This window comes from Lichenostomus cassidix, chromosome Z, assembly GCF_008360975.1.
Source record: "Lichenostomus cassidix isolate B80296 chromosome Z, HeHo_3.0, whole genome shotgun sequence".
Lineage (NCBI taxonomy): Eukaryota > Metazoa > Chordata > Aves > Passeriformes > Meliphagidae > Lichenostomus > Lichenostomus cassidix.
In genome coordinates, this window is record NC_139511.1 from 12,344,266 (window position 1) to 12,369,242 (window position 24,977).

General features: G+C 37.2%; 1 protein-coding gene across 12 annotated transcripts in view; it reads right to left on the bottom strand.

The window, feature by feature from the left end:
• Positions 1–24,977, bottom strand: part of MEF2C (myocyte enhancer factor 2C) — a 134,664-nt gene that overhangs the window by 40,839 nt on the left and 68,848 nt on the right. For all 12 annotated transcript variants that reach the window (XM_085042496.1, XM_085042501.1, XM_085042497.1 and 9 more), the window contains one exon: positions 24,636–24,839. In XM_085042496.1, the coding sequence (XP_084898622.1) occupies positions 24,636–24,839 (204 nt within the window). The remainder of the gene's footprint in view (positions 1–24,635; positions 24,840–24,977) is intronic.

Below are 24,977 nucleotides of genomic sequence, written 5' to 3' on the forward strand. Positions count from 1 at the left end.
TGCAGATGATTACTTAGCACTCATGTGAACCAGTTGCTACTGTGGTTTGCAGAGGTTCAGGGACGCCCTGCACCTTTCAGATGTTCAGAAGAGGAGAGGTAGTGGGAGTCCACATGTCTTGCAACAGTCTCCATAGAGTCTGGATTCCCTCCCATCATAGAAGTGTTTTTATTTCCATACATCTTTAATTTTACATTATTTTTGTGCCATTAGAAAGCAGGTTGCTTGCCACACCGGGAAAAGAAGCAATCTCTATTTTTACTAGAAAAGGCAATGATCAAATTTAATAAAATCATGTTGATATTCCACCCAAAATTAACTGTTGCCTTAAAGAGTAGAGGCAAACCTTTCCCTTGAAAAATCACCAGTCTTGTGTGTTCAGCTGGTACATTGGCAGATGGGGCAAATTAAGCTCAGTAGTGCAGTCCACTTACTCCCTGCCCACCACATCTCAAAAAAAGTCAAATCAAAACAAATCAACAAACAGAAACAGACACAAAACCTGCAATGATCACCACCAAAACACCACACAAACCCCAGACAAAAACAAGAGCATATTTCAATGAGATGGGTTAAGGCTAGGCAACAGGAATCTCCACGTGTATGCTGGGCTCAAGAGGCACAGCTTCTAGCTTTGTGAGTGCTGGAACTAATGCCTTGTTCCCTGTGAATTGCATTTTGGGATAAAGTGCAATATGCAGAGAAGATACCCTGTGGCAGTGTCTCCGGGAACTTCTCCCTACCTATCCTTCTGCTGATCCTGTGCTCCTTTGGCCTGTAAGGACTCAGGCTGCAATGCTGCCTTCGGCTGGGAGTCTTTCTGGGAGTAATTTGTGTTTCTTTTTTTTTGCACAAGAACATATAATTTTCATGAAACTTGTTGGAATTTCACTTTCTTTGGGACCCCTCCATTTGCACTAGATTTATTTGGCATTGAATAAAAAATGAAGTTGTAAGGGAAAAGACAGAAGAACAGACTGATACACTACACATGGACAGGAACACATACACATCACAGTCCTCCTCTGGAGAGGAGAGCAGGCTGGAAGTGACATACTAAAATTCTACACTAAGATAACGAGTTGTATTCAGGACAGAAATATGGCTCTGAACATCTTAGTATTCTCTCTGGCTTCTCAACACGCAGGCTACAGTCTTCCCTATCTTTTTACCTTGTTTATCATTTCACTCTCCTCCATGTCATTAACTACCACATTAAACCTCTCATTTTTTTCCTTCATTTTTTTTTTTTTCATTATTTGTGTGCTTCAACACAACACAAGTTGATACAGCACAAGTAAAACTGGCACTGACCAATATCAAACTGATTAATTCTTTTTCATGAGCTCTTTGGATTTCGTGTCAGTTTTTTTTGTCTTCTATTTTGTGTCACCTCTTGAAAACAGAGGCTGGTTTTGGAGTCTTTGACCCAGTCTGGCAGTGATTTAGAAACACTTTTTCTTATGATGATAAGCTGTCATATCCTCATGCAAACACTGGAAAATAGCCAGACCTATCATATCCTCCTGGAGATTAGCTAGTTTCCAAAGATGTAATGACTATTCAGGAAATTTTTAAAAGGATAAAATAATACAATTGTATAGCACTGCATTCTAGAGATCCCCAAGCCAGATTTCAGTTATTTTGAAAGAAAATAAGCCATTTTGCAACTAAGGAAGCTCCATTTCTTCCAAGCAATTAAATGACTAATTATATTGGACTCCAATAACCTAGAATCAGCCAAGGAATACGAAAAACAAAATGGCTAAAGGAAAACAACCTGTGGGTGAAATCTCCTGTGCCTGAATCCTACTCTGTAAATCTTAGAGGAGAAGTGCTAACTTAGTGACATGCTGACTGCTGTAAAATGAAGTATAAACAACTACTTACTTTCATTCCATGCAAACTTATCATCACTGTTGAAGCTCAAAAGATAATATGGCAGTAACACCCAGGTCTGATTTTATCAAGGCAATGAAAATCATTGTAATTTTTAATGGTTTTGAGGAGGAAAAATCTTTCATTTTCCTAATCTAGTTTTTGATTCTGAAGTTTTACCCTCTTTTATTTTTTAGCATTTCTTTAACAGAATGAATGGAACAGGTTAGAATTTTTTTTCCATCTTATCATTGAGTTGTTAATCTTTTTTTAATATAGGTTTATCAGCTGTGGAACTGCTTGTCACAGCACTCCAGGGCTTGGAAATGCTCACAGTATAGCTGCCAAATTAAAAAGACCAGGTCAGTTGATGAGGTTCCCAAAAGGTTCAGACCAGCTCACTATGTTCCTTTTTGATATCCTCTGCAACATAGACCTAATAGTTGTAAGGTTAATCACTACCTTAATTTGTTTAATGAAAAGTGTGATCTCACTGGGTCTTGATCTGTAATCAAACTTTATGGTATAGAAAAATTCAGAATTACATGCCTTCTTCTACAAATTCCCATATCCTTTATGTCGTCTAGAAGCCACCACAATGAGCTTCAGCTGAGAGACCCAGAAGTGCCAATCCACAGAGTTGCAATTTGGTAAGCTCCTTTTCACTGTCAGAAAAAAATCTTGAAGTGCCCTCCATTTTCACTATCACTTTCTTTCCTGTATCTGGATGGAATAAATTTTTAGCCACAAATTAAAAATTATTTTTTTCTCTTTTATTTTCACTAGAGCCACATATTTATGTGGAAAGGCAGACAATAGCCAATTACAAAGGAACTATATGCTATTGTGTTCAACTGTTTTATTATTTATAGTCATTCTGTGATTCCAAAGTAGCCAGCCAAATTCATGGAGGTCCCCCAAAAGAGCAGAAAATATTTAGACATGGGTCTGATTCATTGAAGTTTATATTAATCTATTCATTCAGTTTACTCTCTGTGCAATGGAAATATTAAAGTTAAAAAGTGTTGAGTGAAGACAAGCTCCACTCTCTTCTCAGTTATATAGTGGTGAAATTTTAGGATGAAATTGCATGATACAACATATGGTGCAATCAAGTAATGAAAGGTTCTACTGAAATGAAAAACACAGAGGAAGACATAGGTTGCTATGGGAACCACCCATCTGAATTTCCTAACTTAGGTGTAACTAAAGTCTCAAATTTTCTGTTCCATTAACATAGAGTTCTTAATTTTGTACACTTAATAATGAACATAAACTAGTATGCTGGTACTAATGTACTTTAGTTGTATGTTTAGGAGAATCATATAAAATATTATTACGCTTATGTTATCTAACAAACTGTGCACACACAAAAATGTATACCAGTAACACAGAAAAATGGAACATTTCTTACCTCTTTTTTATAAATCATGAAATGCTTTTGTGGTTTGTACTCCTTTTGAAACAAGCTATGGGGCTTATATAAAACTGAAGTTCTATAACCCCATGCTAATCTTTTTGTTACTACTTGATTTTTACTGAAGTTTCAAAGAAAAAAAAATTCCATTGTCTGGTCCTGTACTCATGTCTTCTTCAAATGAATACTCATAAATGTGCTCTTCACAACCATACACCAATCCATCTGTTTGGATTTGCCTTTCATTTTTGCATTTTTTCATTTTCATTACTTGCATGCCAAGTAATTATTCTCTCCTCCTTCAAGTACCTTCTCTAATCACACCTCTTGTAAAACCAAACAGCACTGACACCCTTTGCCAGTAACACCTCTCTGCTTGCAAGTGGTCGACCAGTGCATTTAACAGTATTAGTACATATGTGCTGCAAGGTCATCAGGGCATGAGATCTCTACCTGATTACAGAGTTCAGCTTACCCTCATCCACTCATGCTCTTGTTGTGTGCCAAGGTATCTCTAAAATATTTTGCAGTGTTGGTTACAAACAAAATCTGTGTTTTTTCAAAAGGGCACTAGGATAGTGGGATTTTTGCTTCTTTGTTATCTACAGCTGTGCTACCTAACTTGGGTGTGGGGGAGCTTTGGAAGGCAGTGCATCTGGTGCAGCCCTAAAGCCCCCAGGGGCTGTTGTCTGTGCTGACCTTGCAGCCTGGAGCAGACTGATCAGCACCACCACATCTCCTGCTGCCTCTCTGCAGTACCACTCCTGCATCTGTATGAGAGAGCACACCTTGCTGTCTGGCTGCTGTGCCTATGTCTCCCCTATGGAGAGAAAGTGAGGCTGGGGATGGGAAGATGGCAGAGGTTTATTTGCTCTCTAAAAGAGACCATGCACAATCCCTTTATTTAATGCTCAATCTTACCAGCTTGCCAGTGCTTTTGTGTTTAATATTGACTTAAATTTTACAGAGCAACTTTGGCTTTTTAAGTATAAGATACATACGTCAGATTAAGAGTTCTCACAGCAGCTAAACTAAACCATGTATCTTTTGGGATTTTCTCTGAAAGAAACAAAAGCAAATCACATGAAGACTCCAGCACTAAATCTTTATATTAAAATTTCTGCTAATGCATGGTCACTTGGTCTGTTCAGCCTGGAGAAGAGGAGACTGAGGGGAGGGGAGACCTCACTGCAGTCTACAACTTCCTCATGAGGGGAAGAGAAGGGGCAGGCACTGATCTCTTCTCTGTGGTGCCCAGTGACAGGACTTGAGTAAATGGCATGAAGTTGTGTCAGGAGAAGTGTTGGTTGGATGTTAGAAAAAGGTTCTTCACCCAGAGGGGGGGCTGTGCACTGGGACAGACTCCCCAGGTCACAGCACCAAGCCTGACAGAGTTCAAGAAGTGTTTGGACAGCACTCTAGGGCACATGGTGTGGCTCTTGGGGCTGTGCTTTGCAGGGCCAGCAGCTGGACTTGATGACCCTTCAGGTCCTCTACAACTCAGCTTATTCTGTGGTTCTGTGTAAACTTATACCCCACTATGTTCACAATTATTTCACGGGACATGTAAAAGGCTTCTGTCCATTACTTGTAAACTTTTTTTTAAAAGAAGAATTTAGATCTGAATAATTCCTGAGGTTCTAATTAAGAATATTTCCTCATCCTTCAGGCTTCTTCCCATCAATCATCATGGTGCAAGAGGTCTGAAAAGCCCACAAATCCCCCAGACCAGCTGATGTAGGATTCCTATGCCAACCTTCAATGGAGAGGATCGCATTTCCCCAGCCCTGAAAGAGGAGATGGCAGCAGCACCCACTGATCCCAGCCGTCAGGGAATCCATGGGAGGAGAGGAGCATCAAGTGACTGACAGTGCTGGCTGGCATGATGTAGCTGCAGCCAGCGGGGAGTAGGTCCCCAGCAATGTCATGCATCCCTGCCATCAGCACCTGTCAGTGCCACCACCTGCTGCCCTGTGGCCATAGATGGCTGTTCCCAGGGCTGCAGTGCTGATTGGGGACACTCTGCTCCTGGCTGCATGGTTTTTTGTGTTTTCTTCACCTGTGCTCTTATCACAGTTCTCAGCTCTCATGTGGTTGTAGCTACAGGAGCACAGTAAGAGTGCTTTGCACCTTACAGATACATACACGCAGATGTGTGTATGTATATATATACATTTATTTATATATATATTTTTATATATATATATGTATATATATATAAAAATACACATGCATACATACCCTCTACTAAATCACATCTCAGCACCTTTTTGTTCAAATCTAGATGGAATTTTTAGAAGTTTCCACACTTGTATGACCAGCCTCCATTTGCTATGATGCAGTATAATACTAGCTTAATATTTTTGGTGTGCTGGATTAGCTGAGTTAAAAAAAAGGGATGTGCTTCTTCAGACAAGATTGGCATTTTCTAAATAATGAATTCACATGTAATAATTGGAGGTGTTAAGATTAGTGAAACAAATGTAATGCTGACCTAGTTGTGATTACAGCTTCTGATAAAACCCCTTCTACAGATGTCTGAGGTTTTTTAAAAACAAAGAACTTTGAATGAACAGAATTACTCATAAATGTTAGTAAAAATTTACTGTAAAATGCACTCTTTACACCCAAAGACTATATTCAAAGGAGACTTCTGTGCAGATGTTGTTTAAATGTGTATTTGAAAGGAAAGTCAAATTCTGCTCTGTTGTATTAAGAACACCTGACAACAGTCCAGATAATACTAGCTGTCAGTGTGTCATGCACAGAATTAGCAGATTATTTGCCTTAGATCAGAGCTATTCTCTGCACATTTTTCTTTTGGTGATGGAGTAGTTATCAGTGCCCTTTGAGTACCCCAGTGGTTCTAACTCCTTACTGAGAGCTGAAAGGCTCAGGTACTGCTTTTGGGTTATGGAAGCACAGAAGGTGCTGGTAAAGGCAAAATCCATCAGGTTGCACTCCTGTATTTCCAGCCGTTCTTTCTGCATGCTGTTGTCCCATGAATGTATGCCTTCTGCAGAATGAAGGCTAGCACCACACCCTAGTGGCAAATATCTCATTTTGCATCCTCTCTCTTTTTACAGAAAATAGACTACAATTTTTTGAGAAATAATGTTTGTGGAACAACTAACTCCATGAAAACAAAGCTTCTGTATTTTGGCAACTTTCACTAGTTCATTGGCAGGAGCACCACCATTCTTTAGCCAGACCTTGACAGCCAAGGGGTGCAAAGATAACCTAAAGCCAGAGTGGTTGAATTCCTCATTTACCTTTTGCCCCTTGGCCACAGCGAAACAGCAGTCCACTACCAGCTTGACTGATTTTTCAAAACCATTGAAATGTATGAAGTATTTAAATGGCCTGGTTTCCTCTAATATTTATTGAGTATTTTGAAAGGGAAAATATTGGTGAGATATGGTGTATTTGGTTTTTACTAGGTTTTTCTGGTAGACACCGAAAGTGTATTAATGGAAAAAATAAACTTTAGAGTAGTGCAGAAGAATAATTTCAGCTTCTTTCGAGAATATGAAACCCCTTAAAAATAAACACTGTAATAATCAACAGGTTGAAAAAAAGATTTCACTTTCTTTTTATGTTCATCTATCTGGAATTCTCCTCTGGCTCCCATCCTTCCTGATGGAGCACCATCTCAGCATTTTCATTTGCGTTTAATTTAGTCAGACATATACACAAAAACAAGGCTAAAATCAGATCTCACTTACATTAGTGTAAATCTGTAGCTGGATTTGGAACAGCTGTAAAGATACTAGTCAAAGTATTCTCGATGTACAGTGGTGTTACCAATCAGTGTTGCTACCTCTTGAAATATACAGTATTTTAAATATGCAGGGCTTAATATAAATTAATGCAGAAAAAATTAACTATTTCCAAGGCAGATGGTGTTTTTCCATGATATAAATGGGCACCTTTAATACTAAATGCCCTATTCAAAATACTTTAGAAATGTGAAATACAGAACTTGAGAAATGTGATATACAGAAGAGCACATACATTTTACAGAATCTTTTGTCACAAAAACCTATTATGAGAGAGAATGGCAGCTGATAGGAATCATTCTTTGCATATATTTTGAGGGTTGTTTATGCTCTAAAAGATCCATAAGAGATTCTGAAATTGTATCTTTAGGGATTGCTTTATACATTATTAAAATGCAACCCTCCTGGCAAGAATATATTGCCAACCTGTGTAGCTACACTAGCCACTGAGGTTTTCAGGAGCAATAATGATGGGTCCCTCAGACAAATAAAAGTGTAACATAAAATATAAGTTACTTTGGATGGAATTTTTCCTAGACTGTGAGGCGAACACCTTCACCCTCAGCCATGGGGCCAGGGAATCTCTGATGACCACAACATTTTGCTTTTCTATTTCACCTGAAACAGAACACTTCCACCAGCACTGAACTCTGCAGTACTGACTCAGCAATGAACATGCCACCCACTGAGACAAGATCACCACTTTCTTCAGCACCTGGGGTTTTTTTGGAGGTTTCCTATAAAAATCTTGAATGTGACAATGTTCTGAACAGGTTTGTCTTTCCTCTCAGAATCTGGATATTTATTTTATAGCAGATCAAATGACAGGGTATTTAAAAAAAAAAAGGTACCAGAATGACAATAAGCAAATGTTGCTGAATAGCAGTTCCTTCTATAGGAAAAAGAACATTTCCTTTTATTTTTGCAGTACCGTAATTGCTTATCCACTGGTAAAAATGCTCAAATCAATGTGTTTTTCAAAAAGGGTGAGCTACAATAGAGGCTAGATCTCTGAAACTCTAGCCTCCTGTTTCTCTGCAGCATGAAGGCCTTAAATAGCATAAAGCAACAAACATCCACTGATTGTTCTCTAAGACAGTCAAGCTGTCACCAAGGAGAAAGAGAATGAAGTCTCTTCGCTAAGTTTAGAGTAAGCAAGCAGTATTTGACAATCCAAGTTGGCCCATGATATTGCCTATGAAAAGAGATAACTCAAATGATGCAGAATTGCATATTTAAGATGGCTTTTATTCTATATGTAAGTTATGTTTTTTATTTACTAGAAATATTTGTGCAAATTGTATATATCTTTAAACAGTTGCTTGAGACTATGATATGCATTTGGCAACTTACGAAAGTGTCATCTACTAGAAACAAAGAACTGGATTTTGTTTTCCCATGGAAAATCCTGCAGGAGTGGCAAGATGCAGACAGAAACTTTACAAGCTGAAATCTGCAGATAAATCAACTAAACACTATCCAAAAGAGGAGTGAGAAAGTGCAGCCAGGAGTATGAAGAAGCTCGATGAAACTCCAGAACTGGATGATTATCCTTGAAAGTGGGTCCTTCAAACTACTGTTTTCCTCAAGCATAACTTCTTTAAAAGTTTTACTGCTCCTGTCATTCTGCTCTTCCCTTGGGAGGGGTAAACACTTCTCTTAAAAGGAGAGAATCAGAAAGGACAGAATTAGCACAGAGTTGTCAGATTTTTAAAAGCTTTTTGATAATTTCCAGTCAAGGGAATTCTAAATTTCTACTATGGCAAACTGTGCCATCACTGGGGCAGAAGCCCCTTAGGTTAGATTGTCCAAGGGTTAAGCTGCTACTGTGTAGCTGAAGAAGATACAGTTTAACTCCCACTCCTTGCACTGACTTCCTGCATGGGCTTTGTCAATTCACTTTTCCGTAGTTCTCCCTCTATAAAAACATGAATGATGGTAATCACCATTATAATTGGGGTGCTATAAGAGGGAAAACCCAAGCAAGCAGTAACATACTCAGTCAGAAGTCGAAATTTGGTGTAGACAGACAGACCCTCACCCGCAAAAGCTGGCTTTACATGCTTCCTTCTGAAGCTGTTAAATTAACAATGTGATGGTCAGTTTCTCTGCTTGGGAAAGAAGAAAACTTTAGAAACAGAGCAGTTTCTAGTTCTTACCACTGCTTGAGAAAACAGGAGTGTCAGAGGCAGACTCAAGATCAAGTCAGAAATTGTGGCCAGGACACAGTTTAGAGATACTAGAAAAATCATGGCTGAGAAGATAGAATAGAAAAGAAAAGGGGGAAAAATAATCTTAGTTCAGAAAATAAATGTCTTGTTCGAAAGTTTTGGCTTCTTCTGGAAACAGCCAAAACATTTCAAATGTTAAGAGTTTTTCACTGTAAAACTGGATTTCTTTATTTGGACAAAATTATAGGTTTGTAAGATGAATTAGTATATTGGCCTGCCAAAGTCTTACTGTCTAAGACCTTAAAATCTTTAATCATATGGTATTTACAGAGAGAGAATTCCATGGGCTACAAAAGATGTCTCCATTTGAGTCTCCTAATTCCTCAGGAGAGCTGGACAAATGGAACAAGATTTCAGCCTATTTAATTTTTCTAAGACTTGACAGAAGCAGGCATGAAGGACACTGTGAATGTGGGATAACAGGTACCATTTTACTTGGTGAAGCCTTAGGTGTGGCTCTTAAACAGTTTTCATGTCTCTTGCTGCTGCAGCATAAATCACCGTGCATGGCTGCCTGCTCTGCCCTGCCATCTGAAACTACTCAGCCCATGCCAGAACTGTGGCAGTGGAGCAGTCAAGGGGTGTGCATGCATTCCCTTCCTCTGACTGCTGTGAAGGTGGCAACCTCCAGCGCAGGAAAGGAAATAAATAGTCTGAGGGTACTCACATCTCTAGATAACAAAGCTGTTTTCTCAGAGCCTCAGAGAGTCATGTCACATATAGGAAGAAGAAGGATCCCAAGTCCAGAGCAGCCTAGTGGACTTCATTTGTTTTAATGAACTGACCTATGTGATATAGCTTTTCACAGTGTTTTGCAACATGGATATGGGTAGTGTTTTGGGGACTGTGTTCCTGAGAAAAAGGTAAATCTTTATTGACTTCTGCTATCTGAGAAAAATATCCATAAGCCAGTAGCATTATGATTTTTCTTCTAACATGCTCAGACTGTCTATAAGGAAGAACCATACAGCATCCTTACCCCACAAGGAGCTGAAATCCGCAGGTGGAAAAGCACTAGAAAAAACACTATTCCTGGTTTTCTTGTGCTGGAGGCAACTACAGACCAAACTTGAAAACATTATGATGACAGATGGAAAACCAGCATTTGCTATTGATATTATTGCAACAAGAAAACTGAGCTCATTTACCTATTCCAATATCTTGGCTGTATTCTATGCTATATGCTGCCATACACCTGCTGCCATAGAAGCCAGAGTTTTTACCTAACATGTGGGGACCATTTAGAGTGCAATAAAACAGTCTAGAGTGATAAAGAGTATTACATAGAATGATAAAGGAATACTTCAGGTTCTCTAACATTTATTCCATGTCTGAATACAAAAAATCTATTTTAAAATCAATCAGAAGTTAACTGTGCCAATGAAAGCAGAAACTTGAAAAGATAGAATGGGATTACCTCAAAATGCATGGCTTTGCATCTTACTTTTATTGATATATTAAAATTAAAGGTCTGGCAGAGAGTTCCTGACTGATTTTGGTGGGCTCAGGCTTTATCACACATACAGTAGTGAAAGGGACCAGCAATGTCCTAAATAATTAATATTTCAATTCAGTAATGCTAGAAAACTCTTTTCTTGAAGGGGCATATAAGCCGTGAGAATACAAGAGTTTCTTCAGTTCAGAAGTGCATAATTTTGGTGCTAGAATCACTCGAGAGCTTCACAGTACTGACGTTTGTCTAGAGTTTCTCAACAATGTGAAACTTTCAGATAAAATGCAGCAAAGCTTACTTACATTGATTGAAAGTTGGCAAGATTCCTATTTCTCCCTGGGTATGGTAGATCACAAAACCCTAAATAAAATAGCGGTAGCAGGAATCTATGAATACTTCTTTTATTCCTGCCACTGAGTTGGTCATGGAGACCACTAGGAAGCAGACTTAACTGCAGAATATTTAGGTTTAGCCAGCTATGTTACTCCATTACCCTTTGTGAAGAAGGAGGGGGAATTAAGAACATTTCTCTCACGAAAAAGACTGTACCAGGAGTAGGTGGATTTCTCAGACTCCTTAATGGAAAAGGAATTAATAAATTAATATGTGTGACAGACAAAAGAAATTTCTATAACCCTTGGGATCCAGTGTCTCACCTCAAGTCCAACCCCAGAAGCATCTCCCTAGTTCAGGCTACAGTTGTGAATCTCTCATGAGTATTACTGTCAGGTGGGTTTAGTCCTACTAGATAAACTGTTTGTTATTGATACAGGTAATTTCACGATTTTCATACTATATTTACATATTGTAGCAATTGCCTTGCTGCAAAAAAGGGCCTTGTGAAAGACAGGGCTATGGAATAGATCAAATAAGGGGTTTAGGTATGTAAAAAGCTCAATTTGGCAATACTTACTATTTAGGCATCTGGTCTTCACAGTGGAATTCACTGTGTTGGATCTGAGGCGCTGGAAGAGTTTGGTGCTACAGAGCAGGATCCAAACCTAGCAGCATGTGATGAAGTTGAAGTGACCCAGACGAAGCAAATGGGTTTTCAGAAATCCTATCCCTCATCAGAAGTACCAGATGCTTGGCCAGGGCTGCAGAGATGCCTTCGCCCACATTCCTACTGGGTTTTCAGGTATTGACTGAAGCATACTGTCCCCTCCCACAGGCAAAGACTTTCAAAGACTCCCCACTTTCAAAGACTCGAGGAAGTCTCCCTCTTCCCTTTTAAGAAAAGGTTGCTGTTCCTGATTTTTTTTTTTTTTTTTAATATAACAGCTAGTGGTTAGAAACATGTTAAATGGAAACACAGGTTCTGTTTCTTCTTCAATCCAAATGGGCTCAAACCTATTGCCTCCCATATTCCTAGAGGGGATAGGATTTACCCAGCTTCCTATGTTGTAGACAGTCCTGGATAGTTAAACCTATATACATTTCACTGTATTATTTTGGTTTTGAGCATTAACAAATGCACCATTTTTTCGGTCAGAGAAACAGAACTTGACAGGGGACAGAGTCCTTTGACTTGTAACAGAATTTTTGTTTGAGGAAAGCCTGTTGAAATCCTTTGGGTCTTAAAATGGGATTGGGAAAGGCTGTCAATTTTGACCCAGATTGGGTCAATACTTACTAAGCACAGTACAGGCCCCTAGTAATCTTCAAGGCCAAATAACAGTCCCTTCACAAAGTTCATGTGCCTCCAGAGGAGGTTTTTGGATAAATGACCAAGTTGTTGTGTTTAAGGTTATTGTTTGGTCACTTCTGCAAAACATTTTCAGATATAGGATGGAAAGTACTGAGCATAATTATGAGCTTTTATTCATGAGTTAAACAATATATGTGGGTCATGTGAAAACTTACATCTAGAGTGGCAAGCTTCTTTTCAGACAGGTTACAGAGATATATCTCAGATGCTAAGGCACATATTTGTACCTGCTGGAGGGAAGCCAGAAAGCATCCATTTTACTGATATATGTTTGAACATGCTAGAAGTATGTAATAGCCAAGACTTGGATATGAAAATGAAAGCAAAATTCTTATGTTTTTATGTTTTTCATGTTACAGCCATGGTTATATTGTAGTAAGCTAAATATTCTTTGAATGAGACATTCTTGCTTCTTTGCAACTGCTTCTTTGTCAAGATTTTGATCTCTTTTGAACCAATCTCTAGCAGCTGTGTGTTATTAAAAGTAGTCTTATTGACTATTCTATAATTTGCTTTCTTTGAACAGCCTGTATGCTATAACATTTGATCAAAGAAATAATGATTTACTTGAACAACTCAAAGTAAAGCGCATGATCATTTTTATAACTCTGCACTATAATTGTCTATAGATCACATGGGATGATACAAATGAGTTTGAGAATGTTTTTAATGCAAGCATACCCAATGCATCATAGATTTTTGCTTTTTACATCACTGTCTACCACCTTAAAAACTGATTGTTTAGAACACAGATGATGCAACTTCTTTTAATAGTTTTTACTTCTTTATTAATGGTAACCATATATAGAAACATTCATGGCAAAGTTAAGTAAGGAAAACAGCTACCTAAAGTTTTGGATTTATATATTGCTGCATAAATAAAATGTTGGTTGAAGCTCTGTTTTAATGGCTCTTTTCTAATGAAATGAACAATGGCTATTTAAGATTTAACAACATTTCACAGCTCTGGACTATGGACACTGATTCACAGCTGACCACAGACTTCTGATTATTAAAAATGTAGAGCAACAAAGCATATGTGTTTGAGGTTTTATGGCCCTTCAAATTTGGTAACTTACATTAATTTCAGTTGTCTTACATAAAAACACTGGGAAAGCTGAATCTAATCAATATGAAGTACCTAAAACATAGAGTTTTGGATGTTATTTTATAGTACATGAATAAATAATTGATTTATACCTTCTTACTGTAACAACGAAGAGAAGTCAGCGTGTTTTGAAGTTTAACAGAACTTCTGCCTGAGCAATGAAAACTGGAAAGGCACCTCACAAAGATACTGTTATCTGTGTGCAGTCAAGGGAAGGAGTTGTATACAGGTATTTTGCTTCATGCAGATCAAATGGGTAAGGTGTTCCAGCCTGAGCAGAATATTTAACATGCTGGCTCCCTAGCAGGAGAGTGAAGTAGGCAAAAAGCCAGAACTACAATGAGTTTCTTCCCTATCTTTTTTGGTAATGAATTTCCACTTACAGAGCGCCTTTCTTAGGGAATTCACAACTCTTCAGCAGGGAATTTTACTTGTCAGTATAGATACATAAATTCTACTTTAGGTATGAACTATATAGCTCCCAACTCTGTCACCCTTACTGCTTCAGAAAAAGAGATTCTGCAGAGATTTTCAGGAGCATTCAGTTTTCTTCTTGTGAGAAGTTTCAGTGTCTGAAATACAATTTCTACAAATCTTTTGAGAAATGAGACTTGTTCTAGTATTGCTTACTACAAAAGGTGACAGAATCTGTAGAAATTTGTGCCTTTGCTGGGAACTGTAACAAGGCAGATGTGGATTTACTCAGAAGGCTCCCATTGACCACTCCAGGCTTTAATCAGGGATCTAATAAAACCTGAATGGTGGACTTTGCATAGCAGAATGTTTGGCTTTTGATACCATAGGGCGCTTTTAACCTAATGCAACTATGAGTGGTGGCTAAGGGCCCACATCTGGAAACATTTATACATTGAAAAAACCTCTTGCTCATGCATAAGCATATGAAGAGCTGTGCATCATGTAACTGATTTTGCTGGAAACTCAGCATTGCATAATCTTCAACATTGCTTTAACAAAGAACAGTTGAGAGCTTATGTGAATACAATAAAACAAAAAGTCTTGGGGGAAAAGAGGGCAAGGTCAGTAGTTTACATTAAAGATAGTTGTGAAGTGAGAGAATATGTGCTATTTTTACACTTGTCATTATCACTACTGCATTTGAATCTGGGTAAATAACCACATTTTGTATTTGCCTTACAAAGCAGGGATAACTCAATGATGAAAATTAAAAATGGGCTTGCTCACAAAAGCCTTTGTGTCTGGAACACAGCTATAAGTAGCTCACTATCTAGGTTGAAAATGGTAATGCAGGGTAGTGTGTCCTATTTTTCTGTGCTTGCCGTGAAGATACAATAGTAGAATTCAGCCTTGGTAGTTACTAATGCACCACATGGACACAATAACACCCTGTGTACTGCATAAAGGAATCACTTGTGGCCTGCCTCTGTTACAAAGAGCAGCAGGGGGCCAACATGCAAGAAGACAAAATGCCTACTGGAAGGAGACCAGAAGAGCCGATGTACCCAAATACAAGGACCTTGATTCTTTTTGGAGTGATTTAAGTCCCTTTCCATCAATTATCGTCCTTTGTCTCCAGAGTCTTATCACAAGCAGCATTACAGGAACTGAACAAAACAATACTCAGGCTCAAATAACCCTGTGAACTGTGCTGACATTTCCACACCCTGTTGCTCTGTTTGACCAGGTTATTCAGATTAAAAAAAAAACAACCAAAAACCAAAAAGCAAAGAACTCCATGCAGAACAACAACACACATTCTTGTTTTAAATAACATGCTCAACCCTTCCTGGTGTTTTTTTCTGCCATGTAGTATTACTGATACCTCACACTGCAATACCACAAAGGTGATACAAAAAACTGCAAGACAGAACCAGATTGACTTTCTCTAATATGATGGCTTTTCAAATGAAAAGTTCTGGCTTTGCAGGGTTCTCAATAGGTTTATTTTAAAGTAAATTAGATCCTGCCCTTTTCCATTCCAATCTTCTCTACTCTCTTGGTGAAATATGAGTTTCAGAACAATTAAAAATTGAAAGCTTGTATATATGCAGAAGTGCTCTGCAGCTAAAGTTTGGTTTTATAGTGAAATAAATAATGTCTACTAATTTAATTTTACTGCTCTGAATCAGAATAATAAATTTTTCTTTCTTACTGATATGTGAAGTTTTGAGGGCACATGAAATCATTGAAAAGCATCTATTTTTTTCATTCATTAATGGCAAATAAGTGACATTTCCTGGTAATTCTTGACAGAGCACTGCAGTCACTGCTTATCTTAAAATAAATTAAAAAACATGTGGAAAGTAAAAAAAAAGGACCTTAGGAAAGTCAGCTATTTTTGACAGTAAGCTAGCTTCTATGAAACAAAGCTTTGTCTTTAGAAAGTGTTTACGATCTATGAGGGAAGAAAAAATATATCCTTGGGCTAAAATGTTTATTGGCACCTAGGAGTCTGAAGAGAGCAAGTCAAGCCTGTGTTTTTTTGAGGGCACTTTATCATCGCCTGCATTCTCAAAGGGATCTGTGAATGAATAGAGCTGGATTACTCAGCCTTCTATTCCACGCCTATTCCTCTCCATTTTCCTTGGCAGGACTGAACGTCAAGCTATTTTTAGCTAGACAGTGTTCTATTTTTAGACAAATATCAGTTAAGAGACATTGTTAGGAAAAGATTTAAAAAATAAAAACATAAGGAGGAGGGAATGAGGCTTCCCACCTCATATTGTGAAGAAAGCCCTTCAACCTGTAACTTCAGGCATTTCAGCTGCTTCCAATCTTGGAAGAATAAAGAAAATTCAGAGTTCAGGGATTTAAAAATAAACCTACCCTCTGGCAAACAGACCAAAATACAACAAGCTGTTACTATGTGAAACAGTGATTACAAAAACAAAGAACCTTCTCCAATGACTAGACTGGGATAAAACTTTGGAACTATTAAGTTCTAAGAATGTTACACAGACATGTAAGATTTTTCCAACTCTTCAGCCAGGTATATCGTGTTTTGGAGAAAGAAAGAGTGATCTGTGAAATAGACCTTGCTCTAAGAAATACAGCTTTAAGAGCCCAGTTTGACAAAAAGAGAAAGCATGAACAATTTTAAACATATTTATATTTTGCACATATTTTTCACCTTTGTAATTTCAGCATTTTTGCACAAGCCATCCAAAATACTTACTAAGTTATTAAAATACTTTTAAAACTATTACAAAATAACAAAATAATAAATGAAAAATAAAACTACATAGTTCTCCACAAGGTTAAAACAGGAGGTCCAGACTGCCACCTAAATATACTCAAAAGAAATTTCTGCTGTGCTGTGTACTTCAGAATAACTAACTAGGATCCATTTTAGTTTTTTCTGTCCTTTCTCTCTTCTTCTGCGTGTGGAAAAATAGCTCTCAGGTGAGTGGCTTTGCTTTCATTTGAGATACATTAGGATTACAAACTATGTTTCATGTTAACCAAATCCTTGCTGAAATAAATCATAATGTAAACCTTTTTTAGATAAAGCAAAATTAAACTACTCATTGTGCAACTTTCCCTTAGCTGCATTTTTCACATGCTGAATTAATTTGAAATACAAAAAAAAAAACAAACCTGACCCTCTACTTTTCTTTTTATAGACTGCAAAACAACCAAAGTCTATGTGTCATTTAATGCACAGCAACAGGAAGCTGCAGAATTATCAAGGAAAGCTTGAAAACATCCTGGGAAGATAAAGAGTCAAATATCTCCTGAGGATAAGTGGGAGGAAGGGAATAAATTGCTACCAAACGGGTGCAGTAGAAGGACTAATTTGGACACTCTCACTGACTGGAACAGCAGTTTCACTGAGGCACTACTTTGGACAGAATAGAATTGCCATACACAGTTTTCCAGCTTTGAAGTTCTTCTTGTGGTCTTATAATAGCTACTATTTATGTGAAGCCCAGATTGAGGGAATAATAAGATTAGGTAAGAATGTCAGTTTTTGCTTAGAAAGGATGTATTTCTAAAGCAATTGCTTTAAAAAATTATATCAAGATTGATAAAATGGACAGCTTTTTAGCACTTTTGAAACCATGATATTTTTCCTCCTGAGATTTTTTTTTAACCAATTATGGTTAGGAAAAACACAGAAAAAAAACTCGTGAGGATATTAATTTACAAACACATTTTTCCAAATGCTCAGTGCTCAGGTGGTGGCAAACAATAACCAAAGGAATATTGCAAAAATGCTGAGGATCTTGAAGTCCTCATGGTTTTGTCATACGTGATGTTAGCAATAATGGTTTAGCTTGCATTTTCTAAAAATGGAATAACACAAAGGCATTTAAAAAGCCTAAATAATCATTCAAAGGAAATTTTTTGACCATGTGACTCTTTCCAAATATCTGGCCATTGGAACTGGTAACAGTAGCTGTTTTTTGAGCAACTGGTCTTCAATCACTTTACAAAGGAAATCAATAATGCTATGCCCATTTTACAGATATGGACACTGAAGCATTAGGAGGAAATTTGACTTATCCAAGGTCACACAACAGTATTTGGCAAAGCTATTAATAAAATCCAAGTCCCATGTGTCCTAGTCCAGGGCAGTATCCAATACACTGTACTGTCTTTAGATCACCCTGAATAACCTTTCTTACATACAGGCTTACTTTCCATACTGTCCCAGATCTTCAGCCCATGGTAGTTGAAAGAAATCCCCTGATTTCAACAGCTCAAGACTGTGTATTTCACAGCTTGTTTATATGCAGCATTATGTTATGATGGATGACAAGAGAGGAAAATACACTTATTACATTAAACAAGCTACAACAGTCACCTTACTTTTCCTAAAAAGGGAACATTTGGAAAGTTATATGGGCTTATTTACAACAAATATACAAATAAGAGTCTTAATTGATATGAAGAAACTTTCAGAATCTAATTAACCTCTTAGCTAGTCATTAGTTCTGTGACCTTTAGAAATAATTGACAGTAGAAATTTGCTTTTCAACCCATTCAGAACTTTCACATCTAGTGACTAATCTTACATGTGCTATAGGATCCACAGTACATCTATAACGGTTGATGGGATAACATGCAGTAAGTCCATGACCAAAACAGGACTGTGGCACAAACACTGCCCATGGCCGTAAGAGTGCCATTCTCATCAACTCCAACCTTCTGCTGTGCTAAAGGTGTACTAAGTTTTAACTCTCAAGTCCCTTGAGGAGATTTAAAAGTATGCCAATTAGCATGTTGTTGCTGGCCGTACTAGAAACGACTGGATTTTCAGTTCAAACTAATTTTTCCAGAAATCCATGGAAGAATGAGTTGCTGTCTATCACAAGTTGTATGTTTTCATTAGACCCATGTTTTTCTAAGCAAAAATAATTTTTATCAAGCAAAAAACTACACTGTAAAATAATTCTGAATTCCACCAACCCATAGGGCTTGGTATTGGTTCCTTGCCATCTTAAGGTCTGTGAAGATTTCTCTATGTGTGGTAAAACACAAAGGATGAGCAGCCTGCAGGGAGAATTTCACATGTTCCTTACTTCTTCCTCTTAGGGGAAAATGCAGCTGCAAATGGCACACATTTCTTTTGCTATGTTTAGACCATTCTCCCTCACTGAATATGGACATCCACTGGAAAAGGGAAAATACTCTGTAACAGGTCAATTCACCAGCAGTTGCTAGAGAATGAACATGTGTGACCCTATGCAAAACAAGTCAAAAGGACAATGCTAGATACTCATTATCCATGAAAAAGAAGCTATAATGTGTAAAATATTTTAAAATGTGACATATTATTGCAAATTAGAACTACTTTTTACCCTATGAAACATGCAACCCCATCACAATATCGCTAAAATAATTAATCTCCTAGAATAGTTCAGATTAATTCTTGATGAAATCTTCATTATCACTCAAAGCAAGAATTCACCCAATTAATGTTTTCCAAACTTACCAAATTTCCTTGAAAAAGGAGAGGCAAAAGAGGATGGAGGACCATCAAGTGTAATGGAAAATCAGTGCCTAACAAACTAAGACAATGTATAGATGAGAAGCCAGGTGAGGTTATTAAAGCAGAAAGATATGACAGCATATTGCAGGAACTGACATCTTCCTACATGTAAAAATCTATGTTGAGGACCATGAAATCCTTCTAAAACTTAATAAAAAGAGAGAGAGAGGGAGAGAGAAATAAAGCAGCAGTTGAAACAGGTGCCAGAAGATAGATCAAAAAGCAGGTAATGAGAGATATTTCAGAAAAGACATTGAGCTTATGGAAGAATTTTTTGTAAGGCAATGGAGAGCTGCAATGATCAGACAGATATGTGTGCATGCATACAAATTAGTAGTTTTATGCAGTGAACTTTGCAAAATTAAGATATTTGATGGATGATCAGAATTCATGACATAGAACCTCAGTCAGCAAAGAGAAAGATGAATGAAGTCTGTGTTCCTCTTTTTTCTCCACTAGAGATTAGTGGTATGGCAAAGGGGAAATGAGGAGATGGATGGATGTTTGCCTGACCATGGAAGGTATGTTGAATGGGATGAATTTTAAAGCGCTGACCTAGTAGGAGAACTTGAACTAAAGGTAGTGACCACTGAATCAGCAGATGAATAGAAGTCAGCTGGAGAAAGAGGAACAATAATAGCAGCAGGGTCAAAGAACCTGATTGATTGCAGGTTTAAAAAGAGCTGAAAGATAAAGTAGTGAGTGATTTGTGGAGGAATGTGATTTTTGTGCACACAGAGCAAGGATCAGCATATTAAACTCCGTATACCAGAAACTGAATCAAAACCAGGACTTAGTGAAAACTCACTAGAGGTCTTCTAAAGCAGTGGCTGATGTTTTGACATGAAAGAAATGACAGGGAAAAAGGTAAAGTGAGAGACGAAACAGGCAGAATGTTTCACTTTAATTCAGTAAGGGCTTCATGTCTTAGCTGAAGAATCACAGTGGTTTCTGTAACATGGTTAGACCTTTAATTACATTTGCAGCCAAGATGCAAATATTTCCCCACATTCCTGCTCTGAAATCTGTCCCCTTCAATCTAAAGTTGAGGTCCTAAGTAGTGGGTTTACAGTGCTTCAGCACTGGATTCTTGTTAATCACAGCAGTTTGGCAGTGAGATATCACTAAAGTTGTGTTACGTCCACTTCTGTTTTACAGAAACAAGGAAAGGATCTGGCCTTATTTCTAATAAATACAAAGAATGCATAATGCATGTACCTGACTGTTGTAAAATGTTGACATTTTTGCTTCCCCATTTCGTTATTGCCATTAGAAGGTTATTGCCTAGTCCTACACAATTATGCTGAATATATGATTGTTGGAATTTACATGCAGACTTGGAGTTAATCATAAAGATGAAATATTATATTTTTCCTCCATGTAAAAGAAGCTCTCCAGAGTTTCTTCTGTTCCTTAAAATAAATTACTATATCCAGCAACTAATGCTAACTTTTAAACTGAAGGAATATTGAATGAATGACTGTGGTGTGAGTATTTTGGTGGGTGAGGACATGAAGGCTTCCGTTTTAAGAATCCAGTTAATGCTAAACAGAAAATTCAGAATGTACCTTTTTTGTGTGTTTGGTTTTGTTGGCTTTGTTTTGTTTGTTTGTTTCCCAGAATTTATACATATCTCCACCCAGATTTTGGTAACACTCACAATAATTGCCACTGTTGCTTGAAATGGATAAATGTGATTGTAGAATGCGTGTATTTTCCTCTTCATGTGTACACATTGACTTTTATTTACCTGTGTATATCGTCTCTATATTTACTGGGTGTTAACTGAAACACATTCAGCTGGTAGGCAATTTTTGGGATCTGAAAAACTCAGGTGTATCAAACTACATGCTAATCAACTTCATTTTGAATAAAGTAACTGGAAAACACCATCTCAGTAAATACAATTGCTCATATGTGAGGAAAATATAAGCTATGTGTTTAAATCAATAAACCAAAAGAGCTCAAAGAAGAGCAGTAACTGGCCTTTACAATTCTCCTAATATTAGCATTCCATTTTTCATCAAGATAGATTTATTGAGATAATATACCTCTATGTTGGGTTGAACCAATTTTCCATTAAAAACCAGTGTGATGTTTGTCAGATATATGACCTTGTTTTCTTCTTGGAATAACAAGCTATGGTCTGAAGACTCACTTCTTCAGAAATGTTAAGTATAATTAACCCCAGTAATGAAACTAAAAAAAAAAATTTGCTTAATAAAATTAATAGCTTCAGCCAGATCTACATGAGAAGTTATGTAATTTTTCTGTTTGAATAGCAGTGGTTTAACTTAAAAAGTAATTTACTCCACATTACAGAGCTGCTCTTCTGATTTTCTTTGAGTATAGATTGTTCAAAGGAGTTACACCACATTTTAATGACTGAATGTTCTACCACAACCGAAAAGTAACTAAATAGTTAATACTATGCTGAATGTGAACAGAATTTGGATTGTAAATTAATGACTTTTGTATGTTTGACAGTTATATTTCAAATTTTTGTAAGTCTACCTAAAAAAGTTTTCCTTCTCTAATTCTGTGCAGAAATCTACAAGGACAGCTGTGCCCTCTTCTTCTGCTGAAATATAGTTATTGAACAGACATTTAGATGAAAATTATCAGATTTAATAGTACTGTCTCATTCTCAGCTGCTGTTGATTGCTCTGGAAGAGCAAGCTTAAAAATTATTAGTGTGAAATCTAGCTGTCTGAAAGTGAAAAGAAGATGGACTCCTTATAAGGAAAATATGTGTAATGTAGTCAGTTTAACTGATCAATTAAAATATTTAAATGTGTGGCAGATTTATATCCTATAACTAAAAATACACCCAAACTACACTAAGAGTCAAGCCATTTATCAGATCGCATATCTTCATGGGCTCTATCCTCTGCTGCATTTGTAACTGTGATATTCATTATCCAGTAAAGCCATGATAATATGGAATATTTAAAACTGACACCCTGCAGAAGTGCTCCTTGGATACTGAAACCAGTATTGATATAGATTAAATATTTTATGTTACAGGCAGAACATAGAAAAATGTAACAGAAAAACAAAATTCAGAGCAGATAGAATATTCACTTCTTTTGGCCTTTTATGCCTATTTTTCAATTTAATTATTGAAATAATATATTTATTTCAGTTACCTACTTTTATCTTGTTTCTTTTAGAGAAGTGAAGAGTTGCCCACCAAACTTTGGATACAGCCAGAAGATTGCACATCTGTATGCAAAACTGCTGATCAGCCTATCCAAATTGGCCCACTGTTTATGCATAAAGGGATTTTGCTGGTGCAGTGGTTGCTCTTTCTGAAGGTCTCAACATTATTCGAAATTTTAAGTTTTCATTCAAGTTCCTTGAAAAATCATGGTTCTCAGGATCAAAAATATTCATTTATTGTAAAGCAAGTAATAAATTCTTAACTGGATTACTCACTTATTTCCACAAGAAAGCCTGCAGGAAGAAGTAAAGATATCACAGGAAACTCTTCTGCTAAGAATATTCTGGCTTTTTGTCATTAAAAGAGGACAGGACATTATTTTGGGCATAGAATTTGCTTTCTGTTGGACAGGACATGGCTTCCCATATCTAGGTGAGGAAAGGCTTCATGCCTATACAAAAGATTTGAAGTAAGGGAGGAAAAGAGATGATGGAGAGGAGGAAGAAATTATGCACTTTCCTCCTAGTCTTAACTAACATAAATTTCTGTTCTGTTGTCAGAACCTCACCCTCTTCTAATGAGGGAGAGAATCTGGGGGGAAATCATGAGGGAAGCAAAACAGTAATTTCATAGCTGTTGACTTAAGGATAGACAGAAAAGTGATATATGTTCCCATGTGCAGTCTTTACCCATCTAAGGTGGTGTGACTGTGACTCTTTGCAACAAGTTTAACAATCTTAATTATGCACATTTTTTTATAATTTAAAAACATTTTATACATAAATAACTCACTTACTTTCTTACATTGCTAGTCTAAAAACATGACTAACCCTGGTGGAGATTCCAGAAGCATCAAAGTCTCATTTCAGAGAACATGCAGATCATTCAAAAATCTGAAACTATATTTATAAAGATCTGAAGTAAAATAAGTGTATACACCAATGTATTTAGGCATAAATTTTCACTGACCCTTAAGATAGGTTGCCATCCTTCCACTATATTTTCATTCGATCTCATTAGATCCCTAATCAGTCATGTGCTTTAAAACTAGAAGCTTTATAGGTCACGTATTTCAGGTATCTGTCTAAGATATGAGTGCTTGGTTAATAGCAACAAAATCATTGAAGCCTTCATGTATTTTGCATGGTTTGAATCCAAATGTGACCACAAAGCAAACTGACTTTTCTGCAAATATTAGGAGCATGAATTTTAAAATCTTAAATTTAATTTAATAACTTTAAGTGACTGTAAATAAAAATTGCCTTTTATAATACAAAAAAAATTAAAAAGTGTTTCTAGCATTCTGACTCTATTGCTTTGATATGATGTGATTATATGATGGTAACAATATTCTGTGTGATGTAGCTGAAACATTTTTTACTGTGCAAATTGTAAGTCAGCTTTTCTTGCATTTTATTAGACATGTTGTGTAAACAACCAAAAAGCTAAAAAAATCAGTCAGATAGCCTCCAAATAGAGGTTCTAAATCTTCTTCCACATATCTTACAATGCATTCTTTAATTCCTCCTGGACAGGCAATATTTTATAAGTTTTGGATTGTGGAGACACAGTATGCAATGTTTTCCAGAGACCATGTCCCTGGAAGAGACTAGGAGACAAGTGGGAGATTCAGGTAGTACGTAGTGGTCAAGGCACGGAGAGGATTAATGGGACTAAGTGACAAAGCAGGACTGAAAGCTGGACAATAGGGAGCCAGAGATCCCTTTGCAGGAGTTTTTGCAAGACTCAGAAGGATAAAACTGCACACAAAAGACGTGTATTTCCTGCAGCCTTGGCCTCGTCACCTCCAATGCCCAAGCCAATACACCGTTATCCTGTTCTGCTCTCCTGCTGTTATGTCATCTGAGGGTGTAATCTACTCACTTGGAGCACTTCCATCTCAGAGCAAAACACGAAGTCTTACCTCAACGATATCTGAATTCGTTCGGCTCTCATGCGGCTCATTATACTCAGTATATTTCAGCAACACTTTGTCCATATCAGTGCTGGCATACTGGAACAGTTTGTTGGTGCTGTTGAAGATGATCAGAGCAATCTCACAGTCACACAGAACACTAAGCTCATATGCCTTCTTCATTAACCCAAATTTCCTCTTCGTAAAAGTCACCTGGAAAAAAAAGCACAGAAGTCCATCAGGAATCCACAAGCTGCTATCTGTAGTCCTTCTCCTTTTTATTCTGAAATATATGTGACTGCTGTAGTATTTGAATTGAACATGCTCAGAAAACAAATATACATAAACACA